We start from the raw sequence: 17,433 nt of genomic DNA, 5'->3' as shown, positions 1-17,433 counted from the left end.
GATTACTCCACTTCGTTCGCAACACACTCTTACTGAAAGAAATTGTAGCCTTATCCAAGTTAACCAGCTCCCCAGAAGCACTCTCATACCGTCGTAGGATATTACTCACAACATCAGCTTCCTCCTCAGTAGCTTTTGTAAAAAAATATACCTTCATCCGCGAAAAACAAATGGGAAATGGCGGGGGGGCCAGCTGAGACACGGACCCCATGCAGCACGTCATTCGCAACTGCCCATCGCATAAGATCCGATAAGACTTCCGTACATAAAATAAACAAATAAGGTGATAGAGGATCACCTTGTCTCAATCCCCTAGATGGTCTGAAAACCCGGGACGGATTCCTATTAATGAGAACGGACAAAGAAACTTTGGACACACAAGTCATCACTCGGTCGATCCAATTTCTGTCAATGCCCATCGTGCTAAGAACCCTTTCCACAAAACTCCATTCGACTCTATCATACGCCTTTGACATATACATTTTAATTGCCATGTGACCCTTAGATTGTCCCAAACTCTTCATAAGATGAAAAACTTCGAAAGCTATAAACACATTATCCAAGATGACTCTCCCAGGGGTAAACGCCCCTTGATTTTCAGAAAAAATGTCACCAAGAAACTGCTTCAGACGATTAGCCAGAACTTTAGAGACCAATTTATATACCAAATTGCAAAGACTGATCGACCTAAAGTCCCGAATTTTATCTGGAGCTTTTTTCTTCGGAATAAGAACGATGTTGGTTTTATTAATGTCTCTCGGTGACCTCTCTCCCCTAAGAATGGGAAGAACAACACGCATCACTTCCGGTCCAACTATACTTCATTAAGTTTGGTAAAACAAGTCATTCATACCGTCTGGACCCGGGGCCTTTAACGGATGCATCTGATTCAAGGCGTCGATCACTTCTTCCTCGCTATAATTCCTCCGCAACACGTCAATCATAGGGTCTGTGACCCGCCCTTCAATACCCTGCAAAACCTCGTCAAAATCGGTAGGATTTGAAGATGTAGATAACTACTGAAAATGCTCATTGGCCACGGTTATCACGGCCTCATCACCGTACCTCACAATCCCACCATCACCAACAAGTTTCGCATTAAAGTTTTTCCTTTTTCGCTCCCCGGCACGAGTGTGAAAGAAGTTAGTATTACGATCCCCATCCTTAAGCCACAATGCCCTCGACCTTTGTCTCCAATATTGTTCCTCTTGTCGTCTTAAAGTAGAAATTTTCGCAACCAGTTGCTTTTTTCGCTACACATTTGTCTCAGATCGATCCCCTTTATTTAAACACGCTAATTGCTTCCTCTTTTAATCCAACTCTCTACCAATCTTATTGATGTTAGTCTTCTGCCAGCCCCTTAATTCCCGCGCACACTCATCAAGCGCTGCCACCAGGTCCCTTCTTCCTCTTGCCACACCCCTTTCCACGGCTTCACCACACCCCTCTTCTCCTACCCAAATCTGCTCAAATCGGAAAAGTCGCTTCCTTCCCTCCCTCATCTCCTTCATGTTAAGAACAAGCTTAATCGGAGCATGGTCGACCATTCTAGATCAAGATAAAAGAGCCTAGCAAAAGGAAACAAATCAAGCCATGCTTACGTACATAAAGCTCTATCCAACATACTTTGTCTATTCGCACCACCAGTTTGCCCATTATCATAGGAAAAATTATATTCTTCCCAAGGAACATCTTTAAACTGACAATCATCAACCGCTGCTCGAAAATTGTTCATCTGCCATTGGGGCCGACTTCCCCCTTTCATCTCAATGGAAAATAAAATCTCATTATAATCACCAATATACACCCAAGGCAACGAATATTTCCCACTAAGCAGCCTGAGCAGGTCCCATGAGAGATGACGATCAGAGACCATCGGCCACCAATAAAACCCAGTAAGCCTCCACTCCCTTCCATCACTGCGGACCGTAAAATCCATGTGGTGAACAGAAGCGGGCATAAAGACACAGTTAATATATTTCTTCTATAACGGAGCTAAACCACCCGATCTCCCCACACTATCCACTTTCATCCCAAAATAACCCTTCATTCTCTCCTTCACCCTCCTCATTTCACGACCACATAGTTTGATTTCACATAAAAATAATATAGTCGAGGCTTCCCTCCGTACTAGAGCACGGGCCGTACTCACGGTGTCGGGGTTGCCTAATCCCCGACAGTTGATGCTGAGGATATTCATTGGGCTCGGTGGGGTTGAACTCCGTCAACCTCCGCCTCAAGTATTAAGACGCCCCTGTCCGAAACTAGCTTCGACTTCTTTTGGACTCCAACACTGGTGATCTCATCTCTGCCCCTCTTACCCGAATCATATACAATCATTTTCGGGTAATCAATAATTCATGCATCAGTAGTATTAGAATTCTGTCTTACCACCCTTGTCCACGTGCTTCCCTTCACCCCCGCTTTAACATCACTGTCCCCATACATCCCAGCAATCTGTTCCCTATTCCCTACCCCCTTCTCCTCATGAAGCTCCACCTGCATATTTTAAAGGCTTAAAGAAGCTTTCCCCTCTCTTATAAAACCCACCTGGGTCCCCCTGCCTGCTCACCTATCAAACCGACCTCATGTTCCTGCCCCTTTTCATTTAGATCACTCGAGAGCTGCTTATTACCACTACTCCGCTGATCCATCATCTCCACACCTCTACCATTTCCTCCAGACCCCTCGTCCCTACCCCACTGTCGTCCCTTCTCCTCAAAAAAATCAATCTTCCTAGTGCGAAGATCAATAGCAATAGCTTGTAATTTTTCAATCATATTCGAGATAACTTCCTCAAAATCCTGAGATTTTGCTGCATTGAAAATCGCCCTAAGGTCTTTTGTTGCCTTCCCCGGACCATCGTTGACAGTTTTAACAACTTTCCAAGGTGATGCTTGTAGCTAATCCCCAAACTTAAGATTGTCTTCCTCATATGGTCCATCTTCACAATCTTTCTCACTATGCCCTATAAGCCCACACCCATAACAATACATAGGAAGGCGCTCGCATTTAACATTTAAACTGACTGATTGCCCTCCCTTCATCCGAATTGGAATTGTCGCTTTCATCGGCTTCCTAATATCATAAAGAACACTAACATGTATTGCTCTATCAAGCTCGACGTTCGGTCCATACTCAACACTGATATAGGTCCCCAAAGAATCTCCAAGTCTCCTGGCATTCGTCGGACATGATCTCTCCGTAATAGGCAAGTTATAAATTCGCGCCCATATAGGAAAATGAAAAAGCGAGACATCAGTAAGCTTACCAGCCCGATTCGGTTCCGCAAAACACCATAAGAATTTATCAAAATGCCAAGGTTGTCCTTCGAAAAGCTTTGTCCCGCTCCGATCCGTAACGAAATATGAAGATTTTCTCCTTAGCTTCAACTACATTCCCCAAGATAGGCTTCAACGGATTCAACAAATTCGTCATAGTATCAATGGCGGCTTTGACATTTATTGATCTCGATGCTCATAATTTCCCTACTAGTAACAAATAAATCTTACCCTCCGCGGCCCCAACATCTTCTTCCCATTCGAAAGAACCCTCCTCATCCCCCATAGGCTCCTTCCCATCCTAATGTTGGCCTGTCATGTCACTCAGCCTTAGCACCTGCACAAACGAAAACAAAGAAAACAATAAGAAAACAAACAGAGTGTCGGATCTCACGATAGAAATCGTGAGAGAAAGCCTCGAGCAAGAGGAGAAAGACCAAGAAAGTTAGACAGAAACCCTAGGAAACCCTAGACAATTTCTAAGACTTAATTATTTGTTAATCTTCCCTAAAACACTATTATTTGTTAAATTTTTTTTTGAGGGAATATTATTTTTTATTTATGTAGGGTGTAAATCGTAAACCCAACTATATACGCAAAGACTACTAAAAAAAACCTTAAACTAAATTATAATTACTAATCACATGAGAGGTATTATAATGTAAATTGTTGCAAAACTATCTCATATGAAGATTATTAGTGCTTTGTTGTCAAAATCATAAAGAAAAAAATATTGCACTCCCTCCCTCCTAATCAGTAATTTACACTTGTTTTATACACAATTATTAAAGTAAGGTGAAAGAAATGAGTTTATAATTATTAAAAAAAAATTAAAAGCAAGTTGATGATAGGCTATGTCGCACACCTAACAAAGATAATTACCCTTGACAAAAATTAAAGTAGTACGAGGGGTTGAATACAAGGAGACGGGAATTGCGCTATGAAATGTTATGAGTAGACTTCTATCAAGGTCGGTAACGATTGATTGGTTTTTTTGGTTGATGATTAGCCAAAAAAACGATATAACAATATATGATTAAAGCAGTCTAGGGGAGTCGGGACACACACGTAATTGTAAATATATATTCATGCTAAACTCGGAATAAATAACATTGTCAATTGTTTAGGCTTAAAGACACTCACCTCTTGATATTAGTGTCAACCATAGACGGGGTCCTAGACAACTATCATCATGACTAGGTCGTCCTACTACACATGCTTAGTCTAATCTGATTCCGTGCCTCTCGACTTATAGAATGAATTAACAAACTTAATCGATGAATATGGTCACTAAACAAAGATTAATCGTGACGTTACAAACATGTGATAGAAACAATAAAACAAAATTATATCAACCTTTAACATTTTACATATATTAGTTATTGCATGGCTTCCCTAGTCCGTAGACTACGGAAATTTAGCTACTCATATTGAAATGTAAACTACAAACTATGATGTATGAAATGCTAAACATGATTATAGAAATGATATAGCCTAAAGAGTGAATTATGAAATATGAGAATTAACTATGTGATAGAATTTAAATACTAATGATAAAACTATGTAAAACTAAAATAGAAATGTAAATTAAATAAACTAGAATTAGAATTACCGAATAAGAAATAGAACTTGAACTAGGAACTTGCAAGGAAGAACAAATGAGAACCAAAAGCTTAAATAATAAGAACCAAATGTTTAACAATAACCAAATGCTTAAAAATATTAAAACTAAATAATAAAAATATGACTGGGATGAGAGAGATTCTAGAGAGATAAAAGACTCTAAAATTCTAAAAAGGGGATTAATCATTAGTAATGGCTTGGATTAAGAACCCTAATAAAAGTCCCAAATCGATTAATGTTTCTAAATCAAAATCATCTATTATTCAATCAAATACAAAAACAAAAAAACATGTTGATTCTAATTTAGCAAGCTCTAGTACGAATAAAGGGAAATCGCCTGTTCCTGCTCGTCCGATCAGATTAACATTCTCTCCTTTGGCCTCGGAGGAATTGGATGTGATTCTGGAGGAAGAACAGGAAGTGGAGGTTATCACCGAGACTGCTCAGGAACAGCTGGTACCAGTGCTTAAACTCTCCGCCGATGATGTTGCAGGTGAGATCAATTACTGGTCGTCTGCTGTTTTCTGTTACATTCTGGGCGCGAAGCCTCCTAGTAGTGTGGTTACGGGATTTGTTAAATGAGTGTGGCAATCTTATGGAGTTGATCGTATTTCGTTTTTACCTAACGGCATCTTCCTGGTTCGCTTTAAAACAAAAGAGAAACAGCTGGAAGTTGTTAGAAATGGTCATCTTATGTTTGATAGTAAGCCGGTGATAGTGAAAGAGTGGACTCCTGATGTTGAACTAATTAAACATGATGTGCAGTTGATTCCAATCTGGATGAAACTATATGGTTTAGACATCAAGTTTTGGGGTCCTGGGTGTCTATAAAAAATCAGTGGTTTAGTTGGGAAATTCTTGCGTTGTGATGAGGCTACCAATAACCGTGCATTCCTTGGGTATGCTAGAGTTCTGGTTGAGATAAAGATTGGACAGGAATTTCCTACTGAGCTTGTTTTTGAGGATGAATTGGGAAACACTCAGAGGGTAAGAGTTGTGTATGATTGGTTTCCCCTCTCTTGTGATAAGTGTAAGGGACTTGGGCATACATCTGATTTGTGCAGGGCTGATGGTAAAAAACCTCAGAAAGTTTGGCGGCGAAAGGCAAAACCACGGGTTAAACCTGCTGCTGCTAACACAAACACTGCCAAACCAACTCAGACACCCACTGCAAAACTTGTTTCTAAGCCTGTATCTCCTCCTATTACAGTGGTCACACCTATGGTGGAGCCAGTTGTCTTAACGGAGACTCCTGCTATAGGACAGGAAAGGATTATGAATGATCAGTCAATGTCAAGGAGGTTCATCAGTAGGCTGTTAAGGAATGATTCTGGGGAACCTAGATTGTTTACCCCTAGAGGAATTACCTTCATGGATGCTCTGAATCTCTCAATGCAAAAAGCAAGAACTGAAAGTAGAAGGAAACTGGGGTTCCATGTTGCTAGTTCTGAGAATGGGTAGCTTGGGGTTTAGGAACGTGCGTGGTATGAATAACCTAAATAAACAGCAGGATATTAGATGGTTTATTCACCAAAATAATTTAGGTTTATTTGGCTTACTAGAAACAAAAATAAAGGGGAGTAAGTGGAAAAATGTTAGGACTAATATTTGTAATGATTGGTCTCTTTGCACAAATAATAGTCATCACCCTGGTGGACGTGTCTGGTTGCTATGGGACCCTACGCTATATCAGGTGGATGTCTTAAATATCACTGAGCAGTGTATACATTCTAAAGTATATGACAAAATGAAGAAGGTGTGGTTCTGGTTCACTCTAGTCTATGGTTTTAACAAGCTCCAGGAAAGGGAAAGTTTATGGGAGAGTATTAGGGGGTATAGTGGCACTGTTGCTGGTCCTTGGTTAGTTTGTAGGGACTTTAATAGTATAACCTCCGTGGATGAAATAATAGGGGGTGCTGCTGTCACATGGGCTGAGATTGCACCTATGAGAAATATGATGAGTGGGTGTAACCTTCATGAGCTTAAGGTGACTGGTTCTTACTATACTTGGAATAACAAACACGAAAATGATACAAAGGTTTACAGTAGATTGGATAGGGTAATTGTTAATGATGAATGGATTATTTCTAATCCTGACTCAGTGGCTCAGTTTCTGCCTGAAGGTCTGTATAATCATTGCCCGTATGTGATCACTCTGACTGAGAATCATATGAGAAAGAAGCCTGCATTTAAATACTTTAACATGTGGTCTATGGCTGCAAACTTTTCTGATGTGGTCAAGGAGGGGTGGAATTGTGATGTTCAGGGAACACCCATGTACAGAGTTGTTAAGAAATTGAAGGGGTTAAAGAAAAAATTAAAGAATTTGGATAAGGAACAGTTCAGTGATATTGAGAACCTTACTCATGTTACTGAACTCTCCTTAAAACATTTCCAAGACCAGCTCTCAAAGGACCCTTTGAATTCTGATTTGTGCAATGCTGAAAGAGAATGTGCACAGGATCTAGTGAATTTAACTAAGGCTAGGAATTCTTTTCTAGCCCAAAGAGCAAAGGAAAATTGGGTGAAAAATAGGGATGAGAATACTGCATTCTTTCATGCTAGTATTAAGAGAAGAAGGGCTCATAATAGGGTGTATCATATCAAGGATAAGGAGGGGAAGCTGTGTACTACACCTCAAGGAATTAAAAATGCTTTTGAGGAATATTACATAGGTTTGATTGGCTCTTCTAAAGAGGTGACTCCTGTTCATAAGGGAGTCATTAGATCTGGTAAGTGTTTAACTGATGAGCACAAGGAGATTCTTACCAGATTTGTTACTGATGATGAGATAAAAACTGCAATGTTTTCCATTCCTGGTACTAAAGCCCCAGGTCCTGATGGGTATAGTAGCCAGTTTTTTAAGGACTCATGGGCTATTGTAGGGAAAGACATCTGCACTGCAGTCAGAAATATGATCAGCTCAGGGAAAGTTTTGAAGGAAGCAAATAATACCACACTCACCTTGATTCCTAAAGTTGAAGTTCCTGATAGTGTTACTCATTTCAGGCCCATAGCCTGTTGTAACACTGTCTACAAGTGTATGGCTAAAGTTTTGTGTTCAAGATTAAGCTGCATTTTGCCTGATATCATCCACCCTTCTCAGAGTGCTTTTGTTGCAGGGAGGGATATTGTGGGCAACATTTTAATTTGTCAAGACCTCATAAAATTATACAATAGGAACATATGCTCCCCTAGAATCATGATGAAGATTGATCTCCAAAAGGCGTATGATTCAATTGAATGGAGTTTCTTACATGAAATGCTAGTCCATCTCCAGTTTCCTAAAACTAGCATTGATCTTATCATGCAATGTGTGTCTTCCTCCTCTTATTCATTCGCTCTGAATGGTGAAGTCTTTGGATTTTTTAAAGGGAGAAGAGGTTTAAGGCAAGGGGACCCTTTATCCCCCTTGCTGTTTACTATATGTTTGGACTACCTGAGTAGACTTTTTGGAGTGCTGCATCTTTTCCCTAGCTTTAAATTCCACCCTCTATGCAATAAACTCAGTCTGAATCATCAGTGTTTTGCAGATGATCTATTGATGTTTAGCAGGGGTGATTTAACTTCTATCACTCTAATGTTGAGAGCCTTTAGCACTTTCTCCTTGGCGTCTGGACTACACATGAATAGTGGCAAGTCCAGTTTCTATTGTAATGGGATGGGAGATAGTATGGTGAAGGATATTGAGTCACTTACTGGCATGAAGAGAGGCAGTATACCCTTTAAATATCTGGGAGTCAAAATCATGCCTAAAAGACTGGGGGTACTTGATTTTCTGTGTTTAGTTGATAAGGTCACTGAGAGGATACAGAGAATAGGGGCTAGGCAACTGTCATATGCAGGGAGAGTTGTCCTTATTTCTGCGGTTCTCAGTGCTCTACATAGTTATTGGGCAAGAATTTTCATGCTCCCTAAACTTGTTCTAAAGAAGATTGATACAGTTTGTAGAGCCTTCCTCTGGTATGGTACTGAGAATAAAGAGCGTCCTCATTTGGTAGCCTGGGCTCAGATCTGTCAGCCAAAGAAAAAAGGAGGCCTTGGTTTTAAAAATTCTTCATTAGTGGAACATTGCTCTCATTGCTAAGTATGTGTGGTGGGTGGAGAAGAAAGTTGATCACTTATGGGTTCGTTAGGTGCATGCTATTTATATAAAAGACAGGATATAGAAGGACTATGAGCCTTCTATAAGTTCTAGCTGGGCCTGGAAACGTATATGTGAAGTTAAAAACAAACTAAAGCAACATATGTTTGATGAAGTATGGAGGGGACATGATCAGGTTTACTCTGTTCAGCTGGGTTATTCTTGGCTGGCAGAGGATGTAGCAGACGTGCCATGGTATCCTTGGATTAGAAATAGGATAATGCTTCCCAAGCATGAGTTTTTTATTTGGCTGGTTGCTCAGAACAGGCTACTCATGCAGGATAGATTGATGAAGATGAATATTATTCATGATAATTATTGCTTTTTGTGTGGAGCAGCTGAGGAGAACATTGATCATCTCTTCTTTCTGTGTCCTTTCAGTCAGCAATGCAGGCAACAGATTGCAGTTTGGTTGGGTTATCCTATCCCCAATCAGAATGTGATCTCTTGGTGGCTAGGTCACAGGGATAGGTCCTTGTTGAGAAAGCATATTATTGCAGCTTGTATGGCTCATGTAATGTATAGTATTTGGCAGGTAAGAAATAGATGTCGGCTGGAAAATGTATTATCTTTGCCTGCTGCTATTATAAAGCAGGTGAAGACGCTTTTTCTTTTACAATTGAGAGCTAGCTGTGTAGGATCTAGTATTAGGAGTGTTTAAAACTGGATAACACTGCTAGAATGAGTCTTGTAATGAGCTAGAGACTGATCTCTGGCGAAATTTGTTGGTTTGGGCATTAATATAATCACTTACATTTCCCCCAAAAAAAAAAACAATATTAAAACTAAAATGAAAACTATGAAAAAATTTTTGTGTGCTTAAGAATATAAGAAATGTGGGAATGTATGATGAAAATAAGATGCTAATTAGGTCGGACCTAGCTCTCTATTTATACGGAGCTATGACTTGAAACGTATGCGCATAGAACAAGGAAACCCCGATCGGGGTTCCCAAGCCCCGATCAGGGTCGTGGGATTCTATCTCGATCATCTTAATTCCTCTAGTTAATGCTCATGGAATCCAAAGCTTAGCGATAAATGCCCTATTAAGCATCCGGTAATGATCTTAAAGCATGGTATCCAATATATTTTAGCATCCTACGCTTCCACCTTGTTGAACTTGAATTCTTGGGCTTGACTTGCATTTGATTTCATTTTGCATTTCTCATTTCAATCCACATCTTTATGCATGCAAATCCATGTAACACTTCAAGGTTGGTCCAACTCATGCTCCACACTTAGCCTTGTATACTCGCTCTTGCAAATTTGTTAGAAATAAGCTCCTAAAAGCTCAAGTTCCTACAAAAAGTGACAAAACATGCAAAGACAACTAGAATACAATATTAGCTCATAAAATCACTAAGGTTAGTACAATAATCATATAAATTAGAGCCAAAATAAGGAGATAAAGTCTATATAAATTAGATTTATCAAACTCCCCTAAGCTAAACTCTTGCTTATCCCTAAGCAAGAAACCATATCCCATCAATTTGCAAAATCCTAAAACAAGCTAAGCATAATGATTCAAAACCCGAAACAACATGGGCAAAAGGAATAATGCAAAAACATGGATGAGATTTACATGACGGCGTAACATGGAAGACTTTGAATGAACCTTTAAGCTCTTGCATGATCTTTTGACTAATGGACTCTCACGATGCACTCAAACTCATTTGTATGTGAAAGGACATTTTGTGTGAAAATACTCACCTATCCTCGACTCATGAGAATGTGTCTGCAATCTAATATGTTAATCATTTCAAAACCACAAGTCAAAATATTCAAATGCAAGCATGAAAAAGAAGCCATATGGATAAGAAGAAGGCAAATAAGTAAGGGGTAAGAAAGGGGACAAATGATTTATGGTATGTGGAGCTAAGTCAAGCTAGTAACAACCATATACAAGGATGCTCAATTCCCAAAACTATTCCCAATTTTTTTGATACAAATCATAAGAATGCTCTCCAAAATATATGAATAAGACATGAGAGCTTCTTACACCAACTTCTTCTTCTCTTTCAAAATCTTAAACCATGCTTCTCTTTTTTCATTTCATGCTTCTTTTTCTTTATTTCTCATCTTTTATTTCCTTTCTTTTTCATCATTTCATCATTTTTTTTCATTTTTACTTTCTTTCATATTTTTTTCAATTCTTTTTCTTTTCTCCAAGAGCATTAAGACCAGCAAGCTCACAATGATATTTCAAGATAGAACAAATTCCAAATGAGCACCCAAACACAACTAATCAAAGCTACTATCTCAACAAAGTAGGCAATTTTTATATATAGTTAGGGATAAATTTCGTGAAGGGGTTCAAAAAGAAAAATTTAATCATGTGAATGGCTCCAAAGTATAACAACAAATGAATGCATGCTTATAAAGAGATGAAATCAAGACCATACTTGTGCGTTTTGATGAAACATACACCATAAGGAGACCTACACTCACCTAAGAGAGACCAGATATGGATGCATCGGTCTAAGGAGGTTCTACCTTACCAATGTTGTAGCTTGCCAATATTCAAGATCAAGCCTATTCGGTTCATTTTCCATCTCGCACCTACTATGTGAAGACATCCCCATGTAGCAATTATCCCATTAAATAAAAATAAATCATTAGCTATAAGCTATATATCATTAGGCCAACCTGTAAAATAAAAATATATCATTAGCTCCTAAAAGACATCCCCATCTCGCACCTACTATGTGAAGACACTACAATGCAAATGCAATCCCCCCTCCCCCCCGAAAGCTAAACACAACATTGTCCTCAATGTGCCAACCTGTAAATCATCCAACTAAACTATGAAAATGGCTCAAAACACATAAACAAGAAAGATAAGAGGTCATATTTAATGGGTTGCGAGAAATTAAACAAAAGTGCAAACTAAAGAACACTTACTAGACTAGCTAGCCCCCCCCCCAAGCTAGAACGTATACGAGGGACTCTTCCATTCATCAATAATTCAAGAAAAGGGCCAAAAATTGAAAGGTTGATGAAGGAATGATGTTTACAAGTGATTCGGCAATTTTCTAAAATTTTCTTTTTTTCTTTTTGTTTTTTTTTTTTTTTTTATTTTTTCCGGAAAAAGTTGCGTCCCCGATCGGGGTTGACCGAGTTTAGCCAGGTTTGACTTTTCTCCGTATATGTTAATTCCGTCCCATTTTTTAATGTTATGTCCCCGAACGGGGTTTCTTGCATGGGGAAGGGTGAATTTCCTCATCGAGTCACATTTTCTTCATATTCCACCTACAAATCACAAAAATAACCACCATCAAATATAGTAATTTTATTCCTAATTCTACGAAAAACATTAACTTGTGGAAAATTAAAAACAAAAGTAAATAAAAGCTTGGGTTGCCTCCCAAGAAGCACTGGTTTAACGTCCCGCACGACGTAAGAAGCTAATTTGATCAAGTTTCATCCTTGAGCTCACCACCTTCTGAGCTTTCTTTCATAGCTACTTTCACGTTCCGCATCATTTTGAAATTCTTCCAAGAAAATTCACTTTCCTTTTGGCACTCTTAGCATTAGTTCCCTTAGAATCGTCACCTACAAAACAATCAACACCAATATCTTCCTCCAACGGATCCATCAGTAAGGATCGAAGTGTAGTAGAGGCATTAGGAGAGTCCACATTGTGGTAAATAAATAACAAGACTCTTGTAACATTGGGCTTCTAATGGTGCCCGGTCATCACCCGCCTCCAACGTCAACTTCCAATTTTTCACATCGATTAACGCACCCACGGTGTGTAAAAATGGCTTACCCAATATAATTGGGGTTTGTGAGTCCTCGACCATATCAAGTATGAGGAAGTCAACAGGTAAACTTGCCAACTTTGACGGGTACATCTTCTAAGACACCTAAAGGTCGCTTTAAAGAACGGTCCGCCATTTGCACAGTGATACTTGTGCATTTAAAAGCACTCATGTTAAGTTTTTCACAAATTGAATATGACACTTACACTAGAACCTAGGTCTCAAAGGGCCTTATCAATGGTATATGTGCCTATAGTGCAAGGAATAGAATAACTATCGGGGTCCTTAAGTTTCGGGGGAGACTTATTTTGTAAGAGTGCACTACACTCTTCGGTGAAAGCAATGGTCTCAACCTCATTGAAGGATCACTTCTTTGAGAGGATTTCCTTCATAAACTTGGAGTAGGAAGGGACTTGGGTGAGTAATTCTATAAATGGAACGGTGACTTGTAAATTTTTAACTACTTCCAATAACTTACCGAACTTACTCTCTTCCTTGTGCTTTGCTAGACGGTGGGGGAACGGCACTTGAGTTTCAACAACTTCCCTTGGAGGAGCATCCTCCACATCTTTCTCCTTCTCAACCTTAATATGAGCATACACCTTCTTAGAAACGGCATCACCTTCCTTAGCATTAGGAGAGAATTTTTAGCATCTCGGTCCGCCAATTGTTGTTGGAGTAATAAGAGTTGAGCTTTCAAAACGGTGGTGTCAGAAGATTCCTCCTTACCCTCGAGTGGCACACATCGGGAATTGACATATTGCGCGTCATGGATTGCCATGGATTCAATCGTGGCATGAGCAATATCCTTGTCAATTTGATCAAACCGCCCATTGTTGGCGGAGTCAAGAATCCTTCGGGACTCGGCATAACATCCATTATAGAATGTTATAGCTAGGAACCAAGCATCCAACCCATGATGTGGGCATTGCCTTTGCAACTCCTTGTACCTCTCTCAAGCTTCATATAAGCTCTCAAGAGCTTGTTGACGGAATCCGGTGATTTGGCTCCTCAAGGTTTGAGTTTTCTCTGGTGGAAAAAAACTTTTGATAGAAAGCAAGAGCCAACAATTCCCAATTTTTGATTCCGATGGCGGTGCGATCAAGGCTATTGATCTATAGCTTTTCCTTGTCCTTCAAAGAGAAAGGGAAAAGTATTTCCCTAATTTGAGCTTGAGTGACACCCGTTTGCCGAATCATGGAGCAATAGAAACAAACGTTTTTCACATGCAAATTGCGATCCTCCAAAGGACTTCCCCCAAACTGCTTTCTCTCCACAAGGCTAATGAAAGCCGGTTTGATCTCGAATTCCGGGACGGTAATTTGAGTAGTTGTAATACCGGTCGGAAGCATAGCCGCGGTGGGATTGGAATGATCGGAAAGTTCCACCATCTTTTTAGTTGCATATGGTGGTGGTGGTGGAGATGATGAACTAGAAACCTCCTCCTCTTTAAGAGCTTTAAGATCGTCTAAGTAAGACTTTCTTGCACTTTCAACTTGCACGGGAGAAGCGGATTCTTTAACTTCTTTCCAAAAACGTCATCTTCTACGAAAGGTTTTCTCGGGCTCGGAATCTGGTGCAAGCAAACCTCCACTATGAGAATACCTAGGCATAAGACAACAATCTCTATAAAATCGTAAGTAACGGTCTCAAGGAACAAGTGTTCCTCAAGACAAAAGAAAACAAGATAGAAATCAACAATTCTAAACGCAATAAAACCGTGCTCCCCAGCAACGACGCCACAATTTGATAGGCTATGTCGCACACCTAACAAAGATAATTACCCTTGAACCAAAACTAATGTAGTACGAGGGATCGAACACAAGGGGACATGAATTGCTCTATGAAATGCTATGACTAGACTTCGATCAAGGTCGGTAATGATTGATTGGTTTGTTTGGTTTGATGATTAGCAAAAAAAAAATGATATAACAATATATGATTAAATGAGTCTAGGGAATCGAGTCACTCATGCAATTGTAAATATATATTCATGCTAAACTCGGAATAAATAACATTGTCAATTGTTTAAGCTTAAAGACACCCACCTCTCGATATTAGTGTCAACCATAGACCGGGTCGTAGAGAACTCTCATCATAACTAGGTTGTTCTACTACACATGCTTAGTCTAATACGATTTCGTGCCTCTCGACTTATAGAACGAATTAACAAGCATAATCGATCAATATGGCCACTAAACAAAGATTAATCGTGACGATACAAACATGTGATAGAAACAATTAGACAAAATTATATTAGCCTAATTTAACATTTTACATATATTAGTTATTGCATGGCTTCACTAGTCCCTAGACTAAGGAAATTACTAATGATACAACTATGTAAAACTAAAATAGAAATGTAAATTAAATAAACTAGAATTAGAATTACCGAATAAGAAATAGAACTTGAACTAAGAATTTGCAAGAAAGAACAAATGAGAACCAAAAGCTTGAATAATAAGAACCAAATGTTTAACTATATTAAAACTAAAATGAAAACTATGAGAGAATTTTTGTGTGCTTAAGAATACAAGAAATGTGAGAATGTATGATGTAAATAAGATGCTAATTAGGTCGGACCGAGCTCTCTATTTATAGGGAGCTAGGACTTGAAACGTATGCGCATAGAATAAGGAAACCCCGATCGGGGTTCCCAAGCCCTGATCGGGGTCGTGGGATTCTAGCTCGTTCATCTTAATTCCTCTAGTTAATGCTCATGGAATCTAATGCTGAGCGATGAATGCCCTATTAAGCGTCCTATAATGATCTTAAAGCATCGCATCCAATGTATTTTAGCATCCTAAGCTTCCACCTAGTTGAACTTGAATTCTTGGGCTTGACTTGCATTTGATTTCATTTTTCATTTCAATCCACATCTTTATGCATGCAAATTCATGTAACACTTCAAGGTTGGTCCAACTCATGCTCCACACTTAGCCTTGTATACTAGCTCTTGCAAATTTGTTAGAAATAAGCTCCTAAAAGCTCAAGTTCCTACAAAATGTGACCAAACATGCAAAGACAACTAGAATACAATATTAGCTCATAAAATCAGTAAGGTTAGTGCAATAATCATATAAATGTAACACCCCCATATACCAAGGAGCCTTAACAAGACCTTCCTTAGCATATAAAGGCGTTACCATCTCGGTTGCCCAAGCACAGTAATCATCAAAAGTCGATAAAAGAACATTTATAATTACTTTACAAGTGACTTAAACCAAAACTACTAATACAAACGATACACCTCGTCAATACTATGTAAACCACTCTTGTCACCACTCGTGAAGACTCATCTCGCCAAGACTCCATCTACCATCCAAGACATCACCTGCTAAGACTGACTACTCACCATAAGGGATCACGGCAGACACCACATAACAAACAAACACAAACCACACAAGGTCAGTAAATGAGGTAACACATCAACAACCACAGACACTATACAAGTACACAAAACACACACACACCACATCTCCGAACAATCACCGTCACCGACTGTCCACTGGACCAGCTCTGCCAGTGGGGGACCGCAGCCGTTCCCACCTAAGCCCCGCTCATCGTACTGAGCGATAACCCTGTCCCATTAATGTGCACATCCCCTCTCGTGGCGGGTTCCACGGAGGGCGAAACTAGGGCGTTAAGCCACTCCCGGAAGTGACTCTACTCAGCCGAGGACGCACCTTGAGAACCATAGACAATCAACCACAAACAGCTGCACCACAGCAACAACCAACTAAACAACGTAACACCAACCGAATACTATAACCAATCAACCACAGTGACACTACAATCAACACAACAACCGACACATTAAACAACCAACAGAGACTGAGTAGGCGAACCTACCTTTAGCCAACCGCAGCGATTCCTTGTACAATCATATGACATCAACCAAGCAAGCAAAACCCCTACACAAACAGTACAAATTCCTATTACTATCGCTACCACCCTACAAGAAACAACAACGACAAAGATGATGATGATGATGACATACCTACGCATCGTATATCGGCGTCAAGACCGCTACTCAACTCAAGCAACCTATCCCCAAGGCACAAGCATCCTCAAAGGCTCCCATTGAAGGAATTAAGGTGAAGGGAAAGAGGTGAGGCGACATCTAGGTCTGAAGGAAAGAGGCGGACATGATTCGCGATTCTATCAAAATACGAGTATAAACCCTCGCTGTAAAGACGCTACTCGATCGAGTAACCAACCTACTCGATCGAGTGGCCCCTACTCGATCGAGTACCCAAGCTACTCGATCGAGTAGCCTCGACTAGATCGAGTACCACTCACCCCAAGGCCTATCACAACACGAGGCAACTCTTGCACGGATTCCCAAAGGCTATCTCATGCCCCTATGGTCGGTCAACGTTGGTCAACGGGTCCCTAAAAGGACGGGTATTACAATCTTCCCCCCTTAAAAAGAACTTCTTCCCCGAAGTTCGACTCATCCTCCCCCAAACCTCACGACAAGAAACCAAGGTCGACACCACCGTTTACCCGACACAGGTCCACAACTCTCTAGAAGTATTATCCCACTACGTATGTCCAACAAACATCATCAACATCAACTGTCCAACACACACCACATATTCAAACCTCTAAAAAACCACTG

General features: G+C 39.9%; 2 protein-coding genes and 1 non-coding gene across 3 annotated transcripts; all 3 read left to right on the top strand.

The window, feature by feature from the left end:
• Nucleotides 1-5,096: 5,096 nt before the first annotated feature.
• LOC141600921 (uncharacterized) lies at nucleotides 5,097-8,991 on the top strand. Its single transcript, XM_074421178.1, has 4 exons — nucleotides 5,097-5,397; nucleotides 5,506-5,710; nucleotides 5,813-6,361; nucleotides 6,546-8,991. Exons 1-4 carry the CDS (start codon nucleotides 5,097-5,099, stop codon nucleotides 8,989-8,991), a joined length of 3,501 nt encoding a protein of 1,166 aa, XP_074277279.1.
• Nucleotides 8,992-9,151: 160 nt separating this feature from the next.
• LOC141600920 (uncharacterized) lies at nucleotides 9,152-9,709 on the top strand. Its single transcript, XM_074421177.1, has one exon. The coding sequence runs from the start codon at nucleotides 9,152-9,154 to the stop codon at nucleotides 9,707-9,709; it is 558 nt and encodes a 185-aa protein (XP_074277278.1).
• Nucleotides 9,710-13,720: 4,011 nt separating this feature from the next.
• LOC141604379 (small nucleolar RNA R71) lies at nucleotides 13,721-13,828 on the top strand. Its single transcript, XR_012526080.1, has one exon. It is a non-coding gene; the product is annotated as a small nucleolar RNA R71 (small nucleolar RNA).
• Nucleotides 13,829-17,433: the final 3,605 nt, after the last annotated feature.

The sequence above is a fragment of the Silene latifolia genome, chromosome 9 (genome assembly GCF_048544455.1).
Source record: "Silene latifolia isolate original U9 population chromosome 9, ASM4854445v1, whole genome shotgun sequence".
In the NCBI taxonomy this organism is placed as follows: Eukaryota; Viridiplantae; Streptophyta; class Magnoliopsida; order Caryophyllales; family Caryophyllaceae; genus Silene; species Silene latifolia.
This window is presented reverse-complemented; position numbering and strand designations above follow the sequence as displayed.